Source organism: Pithys albifrons, chromosome Z, assembly GCF_047495875.1.
Source record: "Pithys albifrons albifrons isolate INPA30051 chromosome Z, PitAlb_v1, whole genome shotgun sequence".
NCBI lineage: Eukaryota > Metazoa > Chordata > Aves > Passeriformes > Thamnophilidae > Pithys > Pithys albifrons.
In genome coordinates, this window is record NC_092497.1 from 72482148 (window position 1) to 72500831 (window position 18684).

The 18684-nt window shown below is 39.2% G+C and overlaps 1 protein-coding gene across 5 annotated transcripts in view; it reads right to left on the reverse strand.

Moving 5' to 3' along the window:
- The window catches only part of PRUNE2 (prune homolog 2 with BCH domain), a 137172-nt gene that overhangs the window by 38266 nt on the left and 80222 nt on the right, over window positions 1-18684 (reverse strand). For 4 of the 5 annotated variants that reach the window (XM_071580588.1, XM_071580587.1, XM_071580586.1 and 1 more), the window contains exons 7-9: window positions 17020-17178; window positions 9518-16034; window positions 8248-9079 (exon numbers count right to left, since the gene is read on the reverse strand). In XM_071580588.1, coding sequence (XP_071436689.1) covers window positions 8248-9079; window positions 9518-16034; window positions 17020-17178 — 7508 coding nt within the window. Of the gene's footprint in view, window positions 1-1131; window positions 1252-8247; window positions 9080-9517; window positions 16035-17019; window positions 17179-18684 lie in introns of those variants that run through there. The other variant, XM_071580591.1, reaches the window with a different exon arrangement.

An 18684-nucleotide genomic window follows, 5' to 3' on the forward strand; every position in this document is an offset into this window, starting at 1 on the left:
TTTGTACATCTCTGCCCCACATGAGATAGCAGTGGAAAGCATGGGTGAGAGCTGTGGAATGAACATGGCAGCCCTGGAAAAAACCAATATTTGGCAGGGTAAGTATTGTTGTTCCCTGCTCTGACCCCCACAGTTGTTTTAATGCCTCCTGACAGTGCTGCTAGAGCTGTGTGCATCCTCCCTTTTTCAAAACAGCTCTGCTTCCCAGCTGTATCAATTAAGGTAAGTCCAGAAATGACATCCCTGCCTGCCTCTCCCCACCCTGTTCCCACAACTTAGAACAATTCTGGCTGAATGCACCAAACAAGCCTGCATGCATTTCCTTTCAGTGTTACTCTAGGTAGCCAATATTTAGACATTCTATACATTTCAATTGACCCTGAAAATCACTATCATTTGTGTACTTACCATACTTAGAACCGAAAAATATTTTCATTCCTTCATCACAGACAGAAGAACAAGCAAGGAAATGAATGGTGAAGAATCAAAACCTTGTAATTATTTAAACAGAAATACTCCCTGTACAAATCAATTTTTGCAGTAATTTTTCAGTCCTCTTGCCACTGAGATTATTGCTGAATTCTTAATCAGCTAACCTTCAAAGATCACAATACTCTGTTAATTGCAACATTTTAAGAGCACATTGCAAAAAAATTAAAAAATCAAATGCTTCAGTTGATAGGGGGAAAAAAGAAAACTATATTGTCAAGTAGTCTACAATGAGAACTAGCACAAACAGTCGAGATACCAGTAATTAAATAGTCTTAAAAAAAAAGCTGTCGACAATGCCCTTTCATTCCTTTTTTGTTCACCATCTCCTTAGAGCTTAGGCAAATAAACTGAAAACAATCCAACACGTTTGGTGACCGTGCAGTGAAGTTTAGTTTCCTACTTATAAATACCATGTCTGTGCTCAGAGAAAAGAAATCCCAATGAATTGATGTAAGCTCCTCTCATAAGGAGCTGCAGAATTAAAATACAGCTGCCCTGTTTTCAGTAACGAGGTCCTTGGGTGCTTTGCATCATGCTGACTAACATTTCCCCCTTTTCTGCCTAAAGTAACTGCAACAATAAAGCTGTTAATCAGAAAACCTTCTGCATATCTGCCTCTCCGAACAAAGCAATGCTTACCTTCTAAAGACATGAAAAGGCCTTTCTATAACGAAAATAGTAAAGATGCTTTACTGCTGCACTTCAGCATCCTCGTTCTGTAGCACTTTAGTAGGAATACAGATCATCCACCATTTTCTTGTCACGTGACCAGTGGTACTGCTAAATAAGGGTGATCACCTGCCTTTACACAGCCGGCTCTGAGAATCAGCACTTACTGAGCTTTGCTTAAAGGTGCGTTTAAATAAACGCAGAGCTGTGCTTCAGCCGTGATTTTTTTTTCCTCACATTCCCTGTGGAGCTTTGTCAGAGCATCGCCAAACTTTGATACAGCGAGTCAGCTGGCAGCAGAGAAAGGCTCCCTGCTGTTTCATTTTCAGTGCCTGAGGAAAGCTTATGTTAAGACTGCATGACAGAAGATGCTATGAATTCAACCCATCTCAGACCTCATTTCTGTTTGCATCGATGGTTATAGAGCACATGCATATTCAGACATGGTTAGCGTCATTTTTTTGGATTGCAAGTCAGCAATGAGAATGTTATGTGTGTTTGTTTTTTTTTTTGCAAAGCAAACACCAACAACCACTAGTGCAGAAGGCAGGGTGGATTTTGGAAACATAAACTGTATGTGCAGCAGGAAACAATGCTCACAGTCTGTGCTCCTAACAGTGTTTCTGAAGGGTGTGCTTGAAGGAAGGGCATTTCTTCCCATGCAGTGCAGTCCAACAGACTCTTTTGTTATAAAAGCCTCTTGGGGTAAGTTCATTAGAAGTTCCAGGTTTCTTGCCAAATGCAAAACAACGTCCAATCCTCACCCTTACAACAAGGCAATAGACCCTAGGATGGCCTACCTGTCAGCTAGTTTCTCGCTTCACACTGTGCAGATTATCCTGGAAGATGAGAACTGAAGATGCTTTCATATCAGACTGCTTGGCCATAAACAGCAAAACCCCAAAAAGCCTAACCCCATTTTAATTTGTCAGTACAGCTCCATGCATACCTACAGCCCAGAGTAAATAACAATTCAGTGGCTCCCACCTTGTTCTTCATGGTACTAGTAATCCTACAGGGGAAAGGCTCATCATCTACAACAGATCTCCTGTGAAGTCAGTCTCCAGAGGCTATTTTACAGATCAAGAGACAAACACCGAGCATTTAAAAAAATTTAAAAAGCATCAATGATATGTAAATACACTTCTAAAATAGACACTGCTGCAGACATCATCTTTGAAGTTTCTATCACCTAACTGTACATAAAATTTCCAGTGGTGGGGTATTTTTAGCACTTTTTCAGATGGCCACTATTTAATTAATTTAAAATCAAAAGTCATTACACCCATAAGCTGTACTCTGGAAATACAGCTATAAAGTATTTATGTGCAATAGAAGTCATTACTAGCAAGGTTATGATGAAGATGTGAAACTAGTAATGTAGCAGAAAACATTGTCTTAATTCTTCATGGTTAGAATAACATAGAACACCTCTGAGATTGTAGGAAATTTCCCTGACATCCAGGAGCCTCTCTGGCAGTTACACTTGCAGCCCAAGCTGGGACCAAGGCCCCTTTGCAGCTACATCCCCCACACTCACACAGTCAGACCAGGCTTCCTTACTGGCTTGACCCCTGGTTTCCTATAGCAGAGCCTCAGATGTCTCAATCCTTAAAATAATCTAATCAACAAAGTACCAGCTTGAGCCGAGACGGGTGTCTCCAAGTGGACTCCAAACAAAGGAAACCCTGCACTTCTTATACCCTCACAGTCTGTGCATGCAGAAAGAAGCCTGTGGGTTGTCCAGCAGAGTCATCAGCCGCTGCCATGACTGAGTTTTGGGCCCCCTGTCGGCGCCACAGGTCCCCATGCAAAGGTGTTGTGCAAAGGTGGGCACCGGCTCGTGGCCTCTGCAGGGACCACTTGCCTCTTTGGGCCTCACTGCCAAAGTGCGGTCTGTGTCAACAGGGTTAGAGTTTCCAAGCTCATGACACTTTAGGCTGAAATGTGATGTCATTGATCACACTGACTGGAATGTACTATACACTGAATAAGCTTAGAAAACTGTGGAGTTTTTGATGACTGGGGAGTTTTTCATTTAACTGCTAAACCATAGTAACACAGTCTAGGTCTTCTTGCTTTAAGAAAGTGGCTCTATTAGCCTGATCTCACAATTTAAGTAAAATTGCTGGACCACTAGTGAGTACTAGTAAGTTCGGGTTTTTTCTTTTAAAATTAGATCATCAGGACTTTTCTACAAGCAATCTTCTCAGTTGTTGTCCTTTTACTTACATGTTTGGTTTTAACTTTTAAAGCGTGGTCTTTGATTTAAGTCAAATGTTGTGCTTTGTGCTGCCAAGTGGGAAGACCTAAGTTCAATTTCCATTTCAAGTGCATAATCTCGTAGTTCAGCAGGGGCTGGAAGAACCACTGAAGCAACATGCCTGGTCCCCAGAGTGCCTGGAATTGCTTTCCAGCAAATCTGGTCAATTAATAAACAACCTTGACAGGAGTGAAAGAAAACAGATCCACGGGTATGCAAGGAAAAAAGAAAATCAGGCATCCAAAGGGAAATACTTGTTACATTACTTTTTCTTATAACAGACTTCCTCTAAACTGCCCTTAACGGCCTAGAGAGCTTTTATGTTTGACTTTGGGATGGAGGGGGCAGTGACTAGCAGACATCAACATTTTAATGCACTTCATTCTAATTTTTGTTTAAACTTTCTGTTTCTAAACTTTGATTCCCCATTCTAGGTAACTAATTTTTCTTAGACAAGTTCTGCATGAAAGCAGAAAATACTGCAAACTGCATTAATCACTGACCCTTACTCCACTACTGAGGGAACATACTTCAGCCCAGTATTCAAGTAGCAACTTTTTTTTTTTCCAGGCAGGGACAAATGTATAGAAGAGGGCTTAGAAGACAGTTACTGTGTAAATCCCTTTATAAGCTTTGAACCACTAATTCAGTTGTTCATCAGTTGGCTTTCACTTTGAGTACAAATGTTGAGTTTCTTTATTCTTCAAAGATCATAGGATGGTTTGGGTTGGAAGGGACCTTAAAGATCATGTGGTTCCAACCCCCTCGCTATGGGCAGGGACACCTTCCACTAGACTATATTGCTCAGAGCCTCATGAAGCCTGGCCTTGAGCACTTGCAGGGATGGAAAATCTGCAGCTATTCTGGGCATTCTCTTCCAGTGCCCCACCACCCTCACACTAAGGACTATCTTTTACATCCTACTTTGTCGTAAATCATTGGCAGACTCAGAGTCTCATGACCAGCACCATCAGGTACCATCCAGAAGTTCTATTTCAATAATAAGAAAGATCTTAAGTTTCTTCTCTTATGTAATGACGTCAGTGTTTCTGTGCTAACATCCCATAGGCTGGCAGCTCTGCTGCATCACATTGTTTTAAAATTTGTTGGCCAAGAATGGCAGTTAGTTTCAGACTTAAAAGTTGCATCCTGATTTACATTTTGAGAAAGAACGTGGATTTTTAAAACTGTCAATGAAATTCATTAGAAAGCATTTCTAATTACACACTTCTATCATGTCAGTTGCTGTTTTTTAAGCTGTTTATATAAGAGGTTTAGTGTAATGGGCATATCATCTAGAAATAATGATCCCTGTATGTGTTTCACCATAATATTTTTTTTGCATTTGATTTGGTGTCAAAGGAATCAAGGTCTCTGTGATCGTGCTACAGGGACATCTGTGTGTGTCTCTGCTATTTCCTAAAAAGGCTGAAATCTGTATCTTTCTGACCAAAGACATAAGTTCATTATAAGTTTATTGAACATCAGCTACCAGGGACAGGGGAAACTTAGGGGGAAACAACATCACAAAAGCAATCTCATTGCATAAGAAATCCTCATACAGGGGGATTAATTATATATTTTCAATAACATTAATGCTGAAAAAGGTTCCATTAGATTTTACATTTTATCAATAAAAAAGTCTAACAAGAAAACATAAACTCAAAGGAAAGTAGATTTTACTGGTTCCATGATTCCACAATTAATTATTAATTGGGAAGTTGAATAATTTCCTTGCTTTTCTTCAATTCTCCAGGTTTCACCATCACTAGTATAAAGGACAGAAATAGCTACTGCTACCTACTGAAAAGACATTTGCTATTAAGCGACTTCAGAATGAAACATGAAAAAGACTAAACTGGAAGTTGGAGTGACTATACATATTCTATACAAGGCACTTCTTTATCTTCTTTCAGGATGCACACCATATTGCATAATGCATTTAAGTTTTTACTGAAAACATACGTACATTGACATGGTCCAGTTTTGGGGTTTGATGTGGCAATTAGTCTAAGAGAATATTCTAAGACTTATGAACCCCAAACTCCAATGTGAACTATTGCAGAATAGTTCTTTGGAGACTTACAGAAATTCCTAAAGAATAGCAGAGTTCTTCTCAAAGTGGATCTAACAATTTATAGCAATAAGATGTAAAAAATCCCTATGCATCTGTGGACATATGAGTAAGTTCAAAAATCAGACATTCTTTTTCAGTTATCTAAGAAAGACTCTTACTGCTTCAAAGTTGTCTCAACTCCAAAATGTGCTGGTTTATTTACAAATCATTCAAAATTAGATACCTAGACCAGTTTTCTTCTTCTCTCTAAAAGCATGATGGGAATGTAAGTACAGCAAGTCAAACACATAGAATCCTGCCTGCACATAATTAATCAGTGTGATTTAAGCAGGGTCAGCATCTGGCAGCTTTTAATTTATAATGTTTTATGGGAGGCAGAGAAAGTGACAGATGATTTCTTCATGCACTCCTGCAACTAGCCAGCACCTCTAAACAACCATTGCTGTTTCCTGTCCCATTCATCACTGATTGTAAACAAAGGTGGTAAGAAATTTTTGATTCAAAGATTTTTCACTAGAAAGTTCTGGTTTGTCAAAAAAACAGCTTTATTAGCTGAAATCAGTTGTTTTGGATGAAGTCCCAGTGAAACCCTGCAGAGACAATGGTGGAAGATGGTTTCCAGGGTGCAGACTAGTCCTAATAAACAAAGCAACTCAAAGTCAAAGGGCATCTAGCTTTTCTAGATTTGCAGATCCTAAGCCACCCCTTCACACAATAACATGGATACAAAACAACTGCTTGGGAATTTTGTTTGGTTTGCTTCTCCCTGATTTCTCTTTTCTGGAAAATCTCAAAATTTCTACTTTTCCTTCTGGTATGGAATTTAGAAGCTTAGAGGATGGGGTGCAACAAAATGTAGCCACCACCAGCTATACTTTTGCTAGTTTCAGGGTCAAGCACTCAGCATTTGTTTACTTAAGATTGTACAGATCTGGTGAGTGCTTATCTTCTGCTAACCTTTCTGCAGATTTTCCTTTTTCTCTGGCAATAAATGCTAACCTGCACCAATAAAAGCTGCCATTACCCTATCTTATAAGCCTGTCTTATGTCCTAGTCTCTTCAGTGCCATTTGCCTAGTTAGATTGAAGCAATTTCAGCCTGTGCGAGGGCAAAGTATGCTCTCTGATACTTCCCAAAATCTTGTCTGCCACAAAAACTTTAAGTCCTATACATGCCTATGTTTAAGACTGGAAGTAATATCATTATATGTCAGAAGTTCTGAAACTGGGTTTTATGTTCAGGGTGAACCCAGCACTTATCACATTTTAAAAACAGAGCAGCTGTAACATTTTTATTTTGAAATAATGATATACTCTTCAAAAAATTGTGAAATTGTTTAGAAGAGAGGTATTTAAATATCTGGAGGAAGATAAATCACAGTTATTGAACTGGTTATTCCTGAAATCTTAATAAAGTATTTGGGGTAGGGAGAGGCACAGCAAAACGCTGTGCTTTTCTATCAAAATTATCTGTATGTGCTGTCATCAGGGTTATACTATGATACACAGGCATGCTACCCTTAAGGGGTAAGAAAGTCTACCGCTAAAACTGCAAAAGTGTTAAAAAAAGTAAAGTCTAAAATAAAATGCAAGACAATTAAAACCTGACAATATACATTGCGAATGTGATAGGTATTTTATACTGAACTGGCAAGTGTTTGGAAGAAGCTTGGAGAAAAAAGTAAAAAGTAAGTCTTGCATTTCACACAAACAGTATATTTTCGCATGGTCCATACCACATGCTTTTGGGTAAGTGCAGTTAGAAAGGAGTAACAAGTACAAAGTAATTATACAACCTAGTTTAATTTGTGCTGGGGAAATTCCTTTACTGCTTACAAGAGTTTCACTGTATAAACACAATGCCAGGTTCCTACTTTGTGAAACTGCAACATGTCAGTTGCAGATGCCCAGGAGAAATGTCAGACTTCAACACTTGCATCTCTGGCACTGCCTTAGAAGTCCACTGTAATAGTTACAACCTCCTAGTTGTAAGGAGAAGTCAGCTAAAGAAGCATCCTCTCCAATATGCTATAATAAATGGAGTCAAGAGGGCCATCTCTCTCCATCTGGTGACACAGCAGAGAGCCACCTGGCAGCATTAATGACAGCTGACAGCACAGAGTCTGCATGTCCACACAAAGGCAGGTCCATATATACTCGAACTGCCTCAATTGCCTGTTCAAAACAGTCTGAAATACTGCTCTGGCCTGACTACACCTTGAAAAGAATCACAAAGACCACAACTTCCCCTCATGCATTTCTGTCCTCTGTAAGCAGCATCTTTTTCCTGACTCTGGGCCTTTGACTCCCTCCTATCTTCCTTCCCAGCAGTTTTACATTAGGCAGAGACAGTACTTAACTTTGATCCCCCCATAATCTCATCATTAGAATTGTCTCTCCACTGGCAGTATCATCAGTACCTGGCTTTGGTCTCTGTCACCTAGTCACATCTGTTTCAGATTTAAAGGTAGTTTACACAGTCTATGGGACTTCACATAAAGAAGAAAAATTTATTCCTGCAAGGAAATTACCCTCAAGACAATCCTAACTTGACTCATATCAAGCACCCAAGAATGAAGAATCTGTTCTAGAAAGGAAGAAATACAGTGACACCTAAATAAGGTAAATATAATGTGTACTTTAGACTTGGAAGTCTTGCCATCTATTCATAATGGCATACACTTCAATAACATAGATAACAAATGAACAGAAGACATATGAAAGAAAACAGGTAGATTTTTCCTTACTCTGATTTTTGACTCAGTTCTTTGCCATTGTTGAGAAGAACCGCTTCCTCCTTCCTTTCTTGTTCTGTTTCTGTGTTATTTCCAAGTCTCTCTTGGGAACTTGCTTCCCATGCATCATCGCCACCAACTATCTGCAAAACACGTGCTCTTGCAATGTCTGAACTCTCATCCTCAGTAGTCAGACTATCTGAAGGGGAACAACCTTCACGTTCAAAAGATTTCTGAATGGCAGTTTCTACCTGAAATTCAGTCCGGGTGTCAAGAATCAATTCTGGTGCTACAACAGCTGCCAGTTCTTTTCTAGGATGTCCAGACCCTGATTTTGGCATCTCTGCCTTGGCAGAAATTTCTTCAGGTGACATGTCACTTACTTCATTTTGCTCCAGTATAATCCAGCCCTCAGCTTGCCCACAACTTTCCTGTGATCTCCTTTCACCATCCAGCTTTTGAGGCACAATGGAAGAACTTTTCTCTTCTAAGTAACAGGAGTCCCATGGAGTCCCATGAACAGGGGTATTTTTGCTTTCATTTGTAATGGAGATTGGCTGAAAGGTATCCAAGGAGCCTGGTAAAAAGCTTTTGTGAGATTTTGTTTGTTCAGCTACATTAGCTTCTTGAAATGCAAAATTACTTTTGCTTCTTTTAAGGGTATCCTTTGTTGAAGGTGTATTTTCTTCCTCAGTAACAAGGATGTAATCCATCTCCAGTGAAGTTGGATCTCGGAGCACCTGCATTCTCACATCTTCCTTACCCTCTGTACTTTCCAGTTCGGGGCTTTCAGAGGAATTTCTCTGCTTATTCTCTCTACAAAGCAGGGAATCAGTGCCAGCTTCTAAAGAACAGGGAAATAGAAACTCCTTTTAATTTTTGAATTACTGTTTTAGTCATCATGACTTCCTTAAATCAGTACAGTGAGATAAAGTTTGCTTTGCTCTGTTAATGTGTACCTGAATTTTATAACATCATTACCATCATCATTAAAGATTGTACATTAACACTGCAATCATTCCTCACAGATAAACAATTCAGAGTTCCATATGCTGGGCCCTGTACAAACAACAGAAATAGTATTCCTATTTCAATATTTAAAAGTTTTAGATCTGTCTGAGAGAGTCACATTAGAGGTCTTACCACAGTACAAAGTTTTGTACATCAGGGAGACACGCAAACTCCAAACTTCACTCAAAGCCTCCTCATTAAGTAGCAATACTTTAGACATTCCCTCCTTTCTGTGTCTCATGGATTTGCCCTGGAAAGCAAGTTTTCTTACCATAGGGTGATCTTCTATCTCCATCTGGCGGTGAGTCGGGATCGGTTGTTTCTGCTTCAGATTTTCCTTTTGATATATCAGAATCTCCTGGAGTTACTACAGACTCGGAGAGTGAAGGTATTGAGGTATGATTTTTTTGAAGGCACTCTGTGGATGTTTCAGACACTTGATCTTTAACACTGATGTCTTTGGTCATTAGGATGCCTTCTGCACCCTCCCGAGGAGGTGGCAGTAGTAAAGTATTTTCTGAAGAAACACTGTCATAAAATGGCTCCTGTAACAAGAGCTCACCCTTTGAATGCTCTCTGCTGCTAGAATGTCCAGCACCAAAAGATGCAGAGGATGGTGGATTACACACCATTGGTGACTGATCACTGGGCATTTTCTTAAACACAGGAACATTACTTTCAATTACAGCTTCATATGCTTTCATTGTGTCATCAAACTGTTGATTATTTGAATTAGATCCATGAGCTTCATTACCACTATGTAGAAAGGATTTGGGAAGGAGTGTCTGTTTGTCCTTTGATTCCCCTTCTGCTTCTTCACTGCCTAATGCTGCCCCTATGTTCATTTCACCATAGGTGCCTGCCAGGACATTAGTCAGGGATGTGTTCCTGATTTTATGTTGCATTCCTGTCTCAGATTCATCCACACATTCTTCTGACATGTCTAGCTCATCACCAGTTATTTCTGTATGGTCAATATGAGAGTATTTTACAACTTCAGCCAAGGCATTAATTTCTTTTAAGCTTTGTTCTGCCCTATCAGGTTGATTTAAATCCATGGGAAATAAATGCATTTGGGAGATTGCTGTTTCAGCTGTGTCAGTTGGTGTTCCTTGATGGCTTGCAGGAGTGAAACTTTCATGGAATACGTCTTTCAGATCTAAGGATGTCACTTTTATGACTTCACTGGCAGTTTCTGTTGGCTCAATTGGGTTAATAACCAGTTTGTTTTCTAGATCACATTCTTCCAAAACTGCAAATTCAGAAAGCTCCTGAGTATCAGAAGAGATGAGCTGATAGAATTTGTTCATCTTTCCTGGTTCATAGTCCTGGGTGCTGCCACTTTCAGAATGTGTCTCTACCTTCTGCATTGCTACTTCATGCTTTGAATCAAAATCTGCCTCTTTACTCATATTTGACCATATGTGAATTGGCTGACTATATTTGTCTTCAAGATCCACCACAATCTGAGAAGATGGGATAGAGGCATGCTTACCTCCAGACTCCTGGCACACATCAGGACTGCTTGATGACTCTGAAATGTTGTCTTGGTCACAGTGACTTAAAATATCAGGATTTTCACCATCTGATTTCACAGTGACAATCTGCTCGGCATTAATCCACAGGTCAGGTTCTACTGAAAACAGCTGATTACTTTCTTGTGTGTTATCCTGTAAAATATCTGGAACAAATGCAGTTTGGGGAACTAATGTATTCCACCCTGGGCTTGACTTTTCTGTCATTTCAAAAGACAAGTCTTCTACAGTGAAAGCATCTGGCAGGGAGTTGTGCACTTCTAGATTTTCACAGGTGTCCTGCTGTTGTTCTTGACAAATGAGACTTGCATTTCCCTCATTGTCTTTTGGTAGATCCAACATAATGATTGCTTGGACTGATGTATTTGGTACAGCTTGTTCCTTATCCGAAAAAGAATGTTGTGGGGTCAGCTGGCTTTCCTTATCTGTAGGAAACAACTGCTCTGTCAAGTCCCTTTCTTCTTTATGTGGTATGAAAGCATCACATTGTTTGAACTGTACAGTGTCTTGATTTCCCTGACTGTCAGGACTATTGGTAGGATGTACTAGCCTTTCATTTTCTTTTTCATCAGAGTACAGAGGGGCAGGCTGATTTCCAAAATTACCTGAATTAGAGAAATGTGCTTGTGTTAGTTCTTCATCTTGTGAAGGTGAGCAACAGGAGTCTTCCTTACTATTTGTTAACTGGTTTGATTCAGAGTGACTTGAAACAGAATTCTGGTCTTTCAATTGCTTTTCTTCACAAGGTTGTAAATTCCAGCATTCTGAATTTATCTGGTTATTTGGAAAACCAAATGTTTCTACTGTGGATTTTGGATCAGTTCTTAAATCATCTTCCAGTGACATACTCCATATATCTACAGCTTTTGAGGAATACTCTTCTTTATCACCAACAGCAAAACTTGGTGTGGCATCTCTATTCACTTGATACAAATATGTGCCTTCTCCACTACCTGTTTTCTCATTGAAAATATTCCCCTGAGTTTTTTTATGAATTGTTTCAGAGTGACCTAAATATTCAGAAGTCATCTTATGCTCAATAGACTCAAGAGTCACATCCTCCTGTAGTACCTTCCTGGCTTTAATTGATTCAGAATTTTCATTGAAGATGCCTACCTGGGCCTCCTCTCCCACCTTAGTCTTTGCATCTAAATTGTCTTCATTTGCTTCAGGACTTGTTGCATTGGACTGAACATAATTGTCTCCAATTTCAGATGTCTTATGCTGTTTGTTTTCACACACTGAATCTTCAGGAATCACTTCTGAACACGTCTCTGAATTCTCTGAAACCTCATTTATGTCAGGACTTGATAAAGAAGATACAGGATCATCATCTACATGGGCATTCCAAAAATCTAAGCTTTTAGGAACTTGGTTTTGTTCAACACTTGTTTCAAATCCTTCTTCATATTCATTCTGAAATTCATTCCTTTTACAAGAATCTTCAAGATTTTTATTATTTTTAATCTCCCACATATCTCTACTTTTGTGATGACTAGAAGCTGGAGGGTCTCCCCACATATTCAGAGATGTGTCACTCAAATCAGGACTTGTTCCACTTGAGTGTGCATAATCATTTATTGAATTACTCCACACACTATCTTCTTCCAAATAACTTTTGATGTGTATATCCTTTGAAAGGCTACTTGTGGTATTTGCCATTTCAAGGACTTTGCTTGTCTCAGGACTTGTTCCAGGAGATTGCAAATCTTCACATGGCTGTGAATTCCAAGCAGTTTGGGAGAAACTGTCATTAAGCACTACACATGACTCTTCACAAAGATTATTAGCAGGTTCTAAATTTTCAGAGTTTTCATTTCTCCCAGCACCTATTTCACGTGAAAATGATTTTTCTGCCACAGATATATGTGTAATGTCAGGAACACTAACATATCCAGAAGGACTCTTCTTGAACTCATCTATGAAAGAATTTTCCTCAGTCCCCTTCAGTTCTGAGCTATTTTTGAAAGATACTAACTCAGAATTACAAATGTCTGGATAGTTAAGAGTCACTTCATGTAAGCCTTTTTTCTCTTCTCCCAGAGTTTCCTGTCGTTCATGCATCAAAGGAATAGATGTGGTTATGCCACAACCACTCTCTCCAGAGTCATTCCAGATGCCTGAGCTTCCAGGCATTGTAGAAAAATTATTTTCAGGATTATCACTATTGTTATGAGAACTTTTAGAGATACTTTCCATGTAGGGACTTGTTGCATCCTCTGTCACTGTAGCCTCTTTTTCAGCTTTCTCAGAAAGCAGCTGTGACATTTCACTATAATTTTCATTTTGTGGTGTGGGGTCATCAAAAGATTCATAATTTCTGCCTTCTTTAGAAGCACATGAAGAAGATTCTGTCTTATTCTGCAACAAGTCTTTCATCTCTTCCTGACTAATTTGATTGCTTTGATTGGAAAATGACTCATTCTCTGTAACTAACACTTCCAAACTAACACTATTCCTCATTTTTTCTGGGAAGGTGGAAACTTCTGTTGTCGACCCATATTCTTCCAAATTTGCTTTACACAAACGTTCACTGTCCTCTGACACTGGCTTATTACAAATGTCACTAATCATCTGTTCACTTGCCTCATGTCTTCTGTTATATTCTTTTCCTTCCTGAGAGATGACAGTGGCATTGTTCCAGCCTTTCTTTTGACCTTGCTCACTCTGTAAACTCCATGAGTTCAGTTGCTGCACTGAATCCTGACTATCCAGCTCTGCATCAACATGAGCAGTGTTTTGTTCTGCCTTCTTACTAAGTATCTCACTCTGTAAGTCATGTATTTTCAGATCCAAACTATTCCCTGTGTCCAAAGTTGGTGTAGATGTGTCTGTGTCTTCTACAGGAGCCCTGTCCACTGTTTCTACATTGTTGGCTGCCATCTGTCTAGAATTTAATTCATTCTGTGGTGGTGATAAGTCATTCACTGTTTGACTATATGCAAGTCCTAATCTTCTGTTTTCAGATAAATTTTTTTCACTGGTATATATCCTGGTTGAAAAACATGGATTAGCTGTTTGTTCTGAATTAAGAAAAAGTTTAGCAGAGGCAGAAAGACCAGTAATGTTAGAATTTCTTTCTTGTAACTGGGTGATGTTATTAAGAGGAGTGTTCCAGATGTCTGTATTTCCTGTGCTTGAAAAAGGCACAGTGCTAGGAGATGATTGTTCCTTGCTTACTTTCTCAAGTACTTTCAGCTCAGCCAAATTTGTGTTCATGAATTTACCAGTAACTGTTTCTTCATAAAAATCTTTGTTCTCATTTTCTTTTTCATCTTCCACATATGTAGGTGATACATATGAATCAGATGTTGAATAATTGGTGTCTGGTGGAGAAACAGCTAAATCTTCCCCTATATTTGAAGAACTAAGGTCTGAGATTTTATACAAAAAGTTATTCTCCCATGGCACCACTACTTCTGTTACATCCTTCCTGATGTTTTTATCAAACATATTCCAGGTATTTACATTTTCAAATTGTTTTGGTCTATGTTTAGGGTCACCAAATAATTTTTTTTCACCTGTTTTCAGCTTGGAATTATTTTGCATATTGTTGAAAACAAAATCTGTATTTTCAGATTTCCCATATTCTTCTACTGAATAACTTCCTTTATCTCTGGCTTCTAGATTTTCCTCAGTCTCATTGTCTGCTGTGATTTCTGAAGAATCTGATAAACTAATTTTTGATATGGCCCATTCCTCAGGAATATTCACTGATTGTTTTTCTCTATCCAGTTCAGGCACATTCCATACATTTTCTGAGGATCTAGCAGCATCTCCTTCATCAGACTTGGTCCAGACTTTGTAAGAATCTCCAGCTAGCTGACTACCTTTTTCTTCACACCATGCATCTGACGTCATAGGTGTTGGCTGACTGACCTTCCATGGATCAGTAAAGCTCTCCAGTTCCTGGTTTGTCTCATCTACAGAAGCAGTTTGCAAACGGGGATGTTCACTGTTTTTCTCTTGATTACTGTGGTTCCAATTATCTTGTTTAAGCTGATTATCCCACAGACCTGCTCTCATGTATTCCATTTGCTTTGGCTGTTTTTGGAGGAACACAGAATCTGAGGCTCTTCTATCAATATGTTCTTGTAGCAAGGGACTTTCTTTAGAATCTTTCCATAAGACAGGACTCTGAAATACAGATTCCTGCTCACTTGAACTCCATGCATCAGCATTTCTGGATTCTAGCTCAAAGCCATCCCACCAGCTCCCATATCTAACACGGGACTGAGAATAATTTGGGCCATCTATTTCATTAATTTTTTTTATGACATCTTGTGAGAAGATTAAAGGCTGCCCATTATCTAATGGTGAAGTTTCTACTAGACTGTTCATAGGAGTGGGTGGAATTCTTGAATCAGCAGATTTCAATATTTCTGGTGAAGAAGAACCAGCTTCAACTAAATTGATCAAACTTGAAGTTTTCTCACACATTTCTCCTGGATTCTCATCAAATTCAGCCAAATTGTCTTCCTCATTCTTTGTCATTTGTAAGTCAGTTGCATAATTTGCTGTATCATTTTCTAATAGGTTTGCCTCATCAAGTTCTTTCTGCACAGTGAGTTGATGCCCTTCTGATGAATTGCTATTAAGGAAATAGTCATCTTCTGGGGAACAATTGGCAGAATGAGAATATGACTCAGATGGAGCTGTAACCACAGGTACTAGATCAAAATTGAAAAGATCAAAGTTATCACTGTTGTTTCCTGACTGAGGCTTTTGTTCTTCAGCTATTCCTCCTTCAGGAATAGGGCTATAGGAATCAAAGCCAGGCAGAAGACTGTGATGGGGAGCAGCACCTTCTGCAACAGGGCTATCATCACTAAGGAAAACAGAACTCTCCTTGGAAGATCGGCTGCTTCTAATGGTCGCCAATCCACTGTCTGGACTCACAAGGTCTACATTAACATCAGTGTGGGCTTGCATTGATCCATTTAGGTCTTGAGGGTTTTCTATAAAATTGGCAGAACTGGGTTGTGGTTCTACATCAGAACCATATAACTCCATAATACCAGAAGATCCTTGTGAGAGTGGAGCACTTCCAGCAACAGCTTCTGTAGAAGAAGTTCTACTGTTGGATACCATTTCTGGTTGCCTTCTATTTATAACTTCCTTAACTAAAACAAAAATTTGATCACAGGTCACCAAAGAATTTTCCTGATGATAAATGAGAATTTGGTCACATTCACATTCCACAGGATCCAGTTCCAAACAAGGATTCTGACATTCTTCTAATTCACAGCAGATCTGTTGAAAAATACAATATTTCAGAAGTCATAATCATGGGCATAAGGGCACATAGTGAAAACTTCACCGCCATATCTCTTCCTATTAACCTATTTCTTGGCCATTTTGCTGTGGCATCCTTATTATGATCCCTAAATAGGTAAGTGTTAGAAGATCAATACAAATTAAGTGTTATAGAATTGGTCAGAAATGATACCATTTGATGTTCCAGTTCACTTCTTAGGAACAGAAGATCCAAAAAAGTGTTTAGTTGTTACCTTAAAAAAATCTGAGTAAAACATATAATGGTACATTAGAAATGTGTTTATAGAATGGGATAATTATATTAATAAAATAAATGCATTTATATTGACCTTGAAAACAATGGAGTCATTTAGCCACTATCCCTAAAATGAGAACTTCTTTTAAGACTGAGAAAAAGGTGCAAAAAGTTGCCACTGAGATGGTTTCTTCCATCTCAGGATAAATGCAGTTAAAAAAAAAAAAAAAAAGAAGGACATGGCTTTGGATAAATGAACATCCTAGTAAAAATCATGTTTCATTTAAGAGCTCGAATTGTTTAGGAATAACATATATGTATATGAGCTCTGGTTATTACCACTTACAATGCACTTGTTTTCCCTCATTGCCAAAGACCCATTTGTGTAGATCACAATATAAACCCAAGCCAAAACTAGTGAGGAAAAAAAAAAAGGAAGAGCATTGTAGCTGAATTGAAAAATCTTGAGTCTTTTGGTATTTCTTGTACCTATACACTTTTTCTCTTAGCTTGGTCTGAAGCAATAATAAATATCACAAGTCTTTCATTTTGCCTAATATAAATAATGCAGCCATTTTAAATAGCTGCTCAGTTGCTGGCCAACCGCTAATACTTTTTGACCTCCCTTAATTAATCAGCACCTTGATACATACTATCTAAAAATAAATGAATATTTCCCCCCACCCCAGGAAAAACATTACCCATTTTTTTTCCCCAGGTACTTACTTGATTGCCTAGTTCTACATTTTCTGAGTATACTGCTATTTGTCGTTTTGTTTGCTTCTCATCTGACAAACAGTTGGTCAAAATGACAAGCACATCAAACCCATATTTATCTATGAATGTTTTCAAGTCACCAGTGAGACTCCTGTGTAACATGCAGTCCTGAAATACAGTAAGAAATTAAAATAAATGTCAGCATTCCTTTTTTTTTATCCAAATCTATGGTAAAAACAGCCAGAAATTTTAATAAGTGTCAGCATCTGTAGCAGGCCAAAGAATTCCATTCCATTTGACAAAACAACTACGTGCGTAAAAAAGAAGTCAAGAACCTGTCTCACAGCACAATATGGACTCATTTCTGAAAACCATTAAAATACTAAATGCAAGTTTTACCTTTTTGAAACTGCTGGTGAAACATAATTCTTACTTTTCCCTGCTATTTGCTTTTGCAACATGGCCTAAAAGTACTCCAACATCAAGACTAGTGTATCTCCATGATCAAGAAATCAGGCAAAGGAGGCAGGAGATCTGCATGGATAAGCAGGGAGTTTCTAGTAAATCTCAAATGTGACAAGAAGACCACTTGGAATTGAGTCTGACAAGGGACATCAAGGACAACAAGAAGGGTTTCTATGAAGACGTCAGCACCAAAAGATTAGGGAAAACGTGGGGTTGCTGTTGAATCTGATGGATGTTCTGGTGACAGAAGACACAGAGAAGGCAGAATTACTGAATGCCTTCTTTGCCTCAGTCTTTACTGCTGAGACCAACACTCAGGAATCCCAGACCTGGCAGAAAAGAGAAGGCTGGAGAAAAGGAAGACTTCCCTTTGGTCTTAGAGGGTTGGGTTAGAGATTGGCAAGGCAGACTTGACACCATAAATCCATGGGCCCTGATGGGATGCACTCATGGGTACTGAGGGAGCTGGCAGATGTTGTTGCTAAGCCTCCATCATCTTTGAAAAATCCTGGAGAACAGGTGAGGTGCCTGATGACAGGAGAAAAGCCAACGTTACTCCCATCCTCAGAAAGAGCAAGGAGGACCAAGGAAACTATCAGACAATCAGCCACACCTCAGTCCCTGGAAAGGTGATGGAACAGATCCTTCTGGAGGTTGTCAACAAGAATCTAGAAGACAAAAAGTCATCAGGAGTAGTCAGCACAGGTTCATCAAGGGGAAATCCTGTTTGACCAATCTGATAGCCTTGTGTGATATCATGGCGGGACAGGTCGATGAGGGGAGAGCAGTGGATGTTCCAACCTTGACTTCAGCAAGGCTTTTGACACTGTCTCCCATAACATCCTTGTAGGTAAGCTCAGGACATGTGGGTTAGATGAACTGACAGTGAGGTAGATCAAGAAGTGGCTGAATAGCAGAGCTCAGAGGGTCGTAATCAGCAGAGCAGAATCCAGTTGGAAGCCTGTAGTCAGTGGCATTTCCTAGGGATCAAAACCGGATCCAGTCTTATTCAACTTGTGTACCAATGATCTGGATGAAGGGATAGAATGTACCCTCAGAAAGTTTGCTGATGATATGAAGCTGGAGGGAGTGGTTGATAAACCTGGAAGCTGTGCTGCCATTCAGTGAGACCTTGATAGTCTGGAGAGTTGGGCAGAGAGAAACCTAATGAGGTTCAACAAGGGCACGTTCAGGGTCCTACACCTGGGG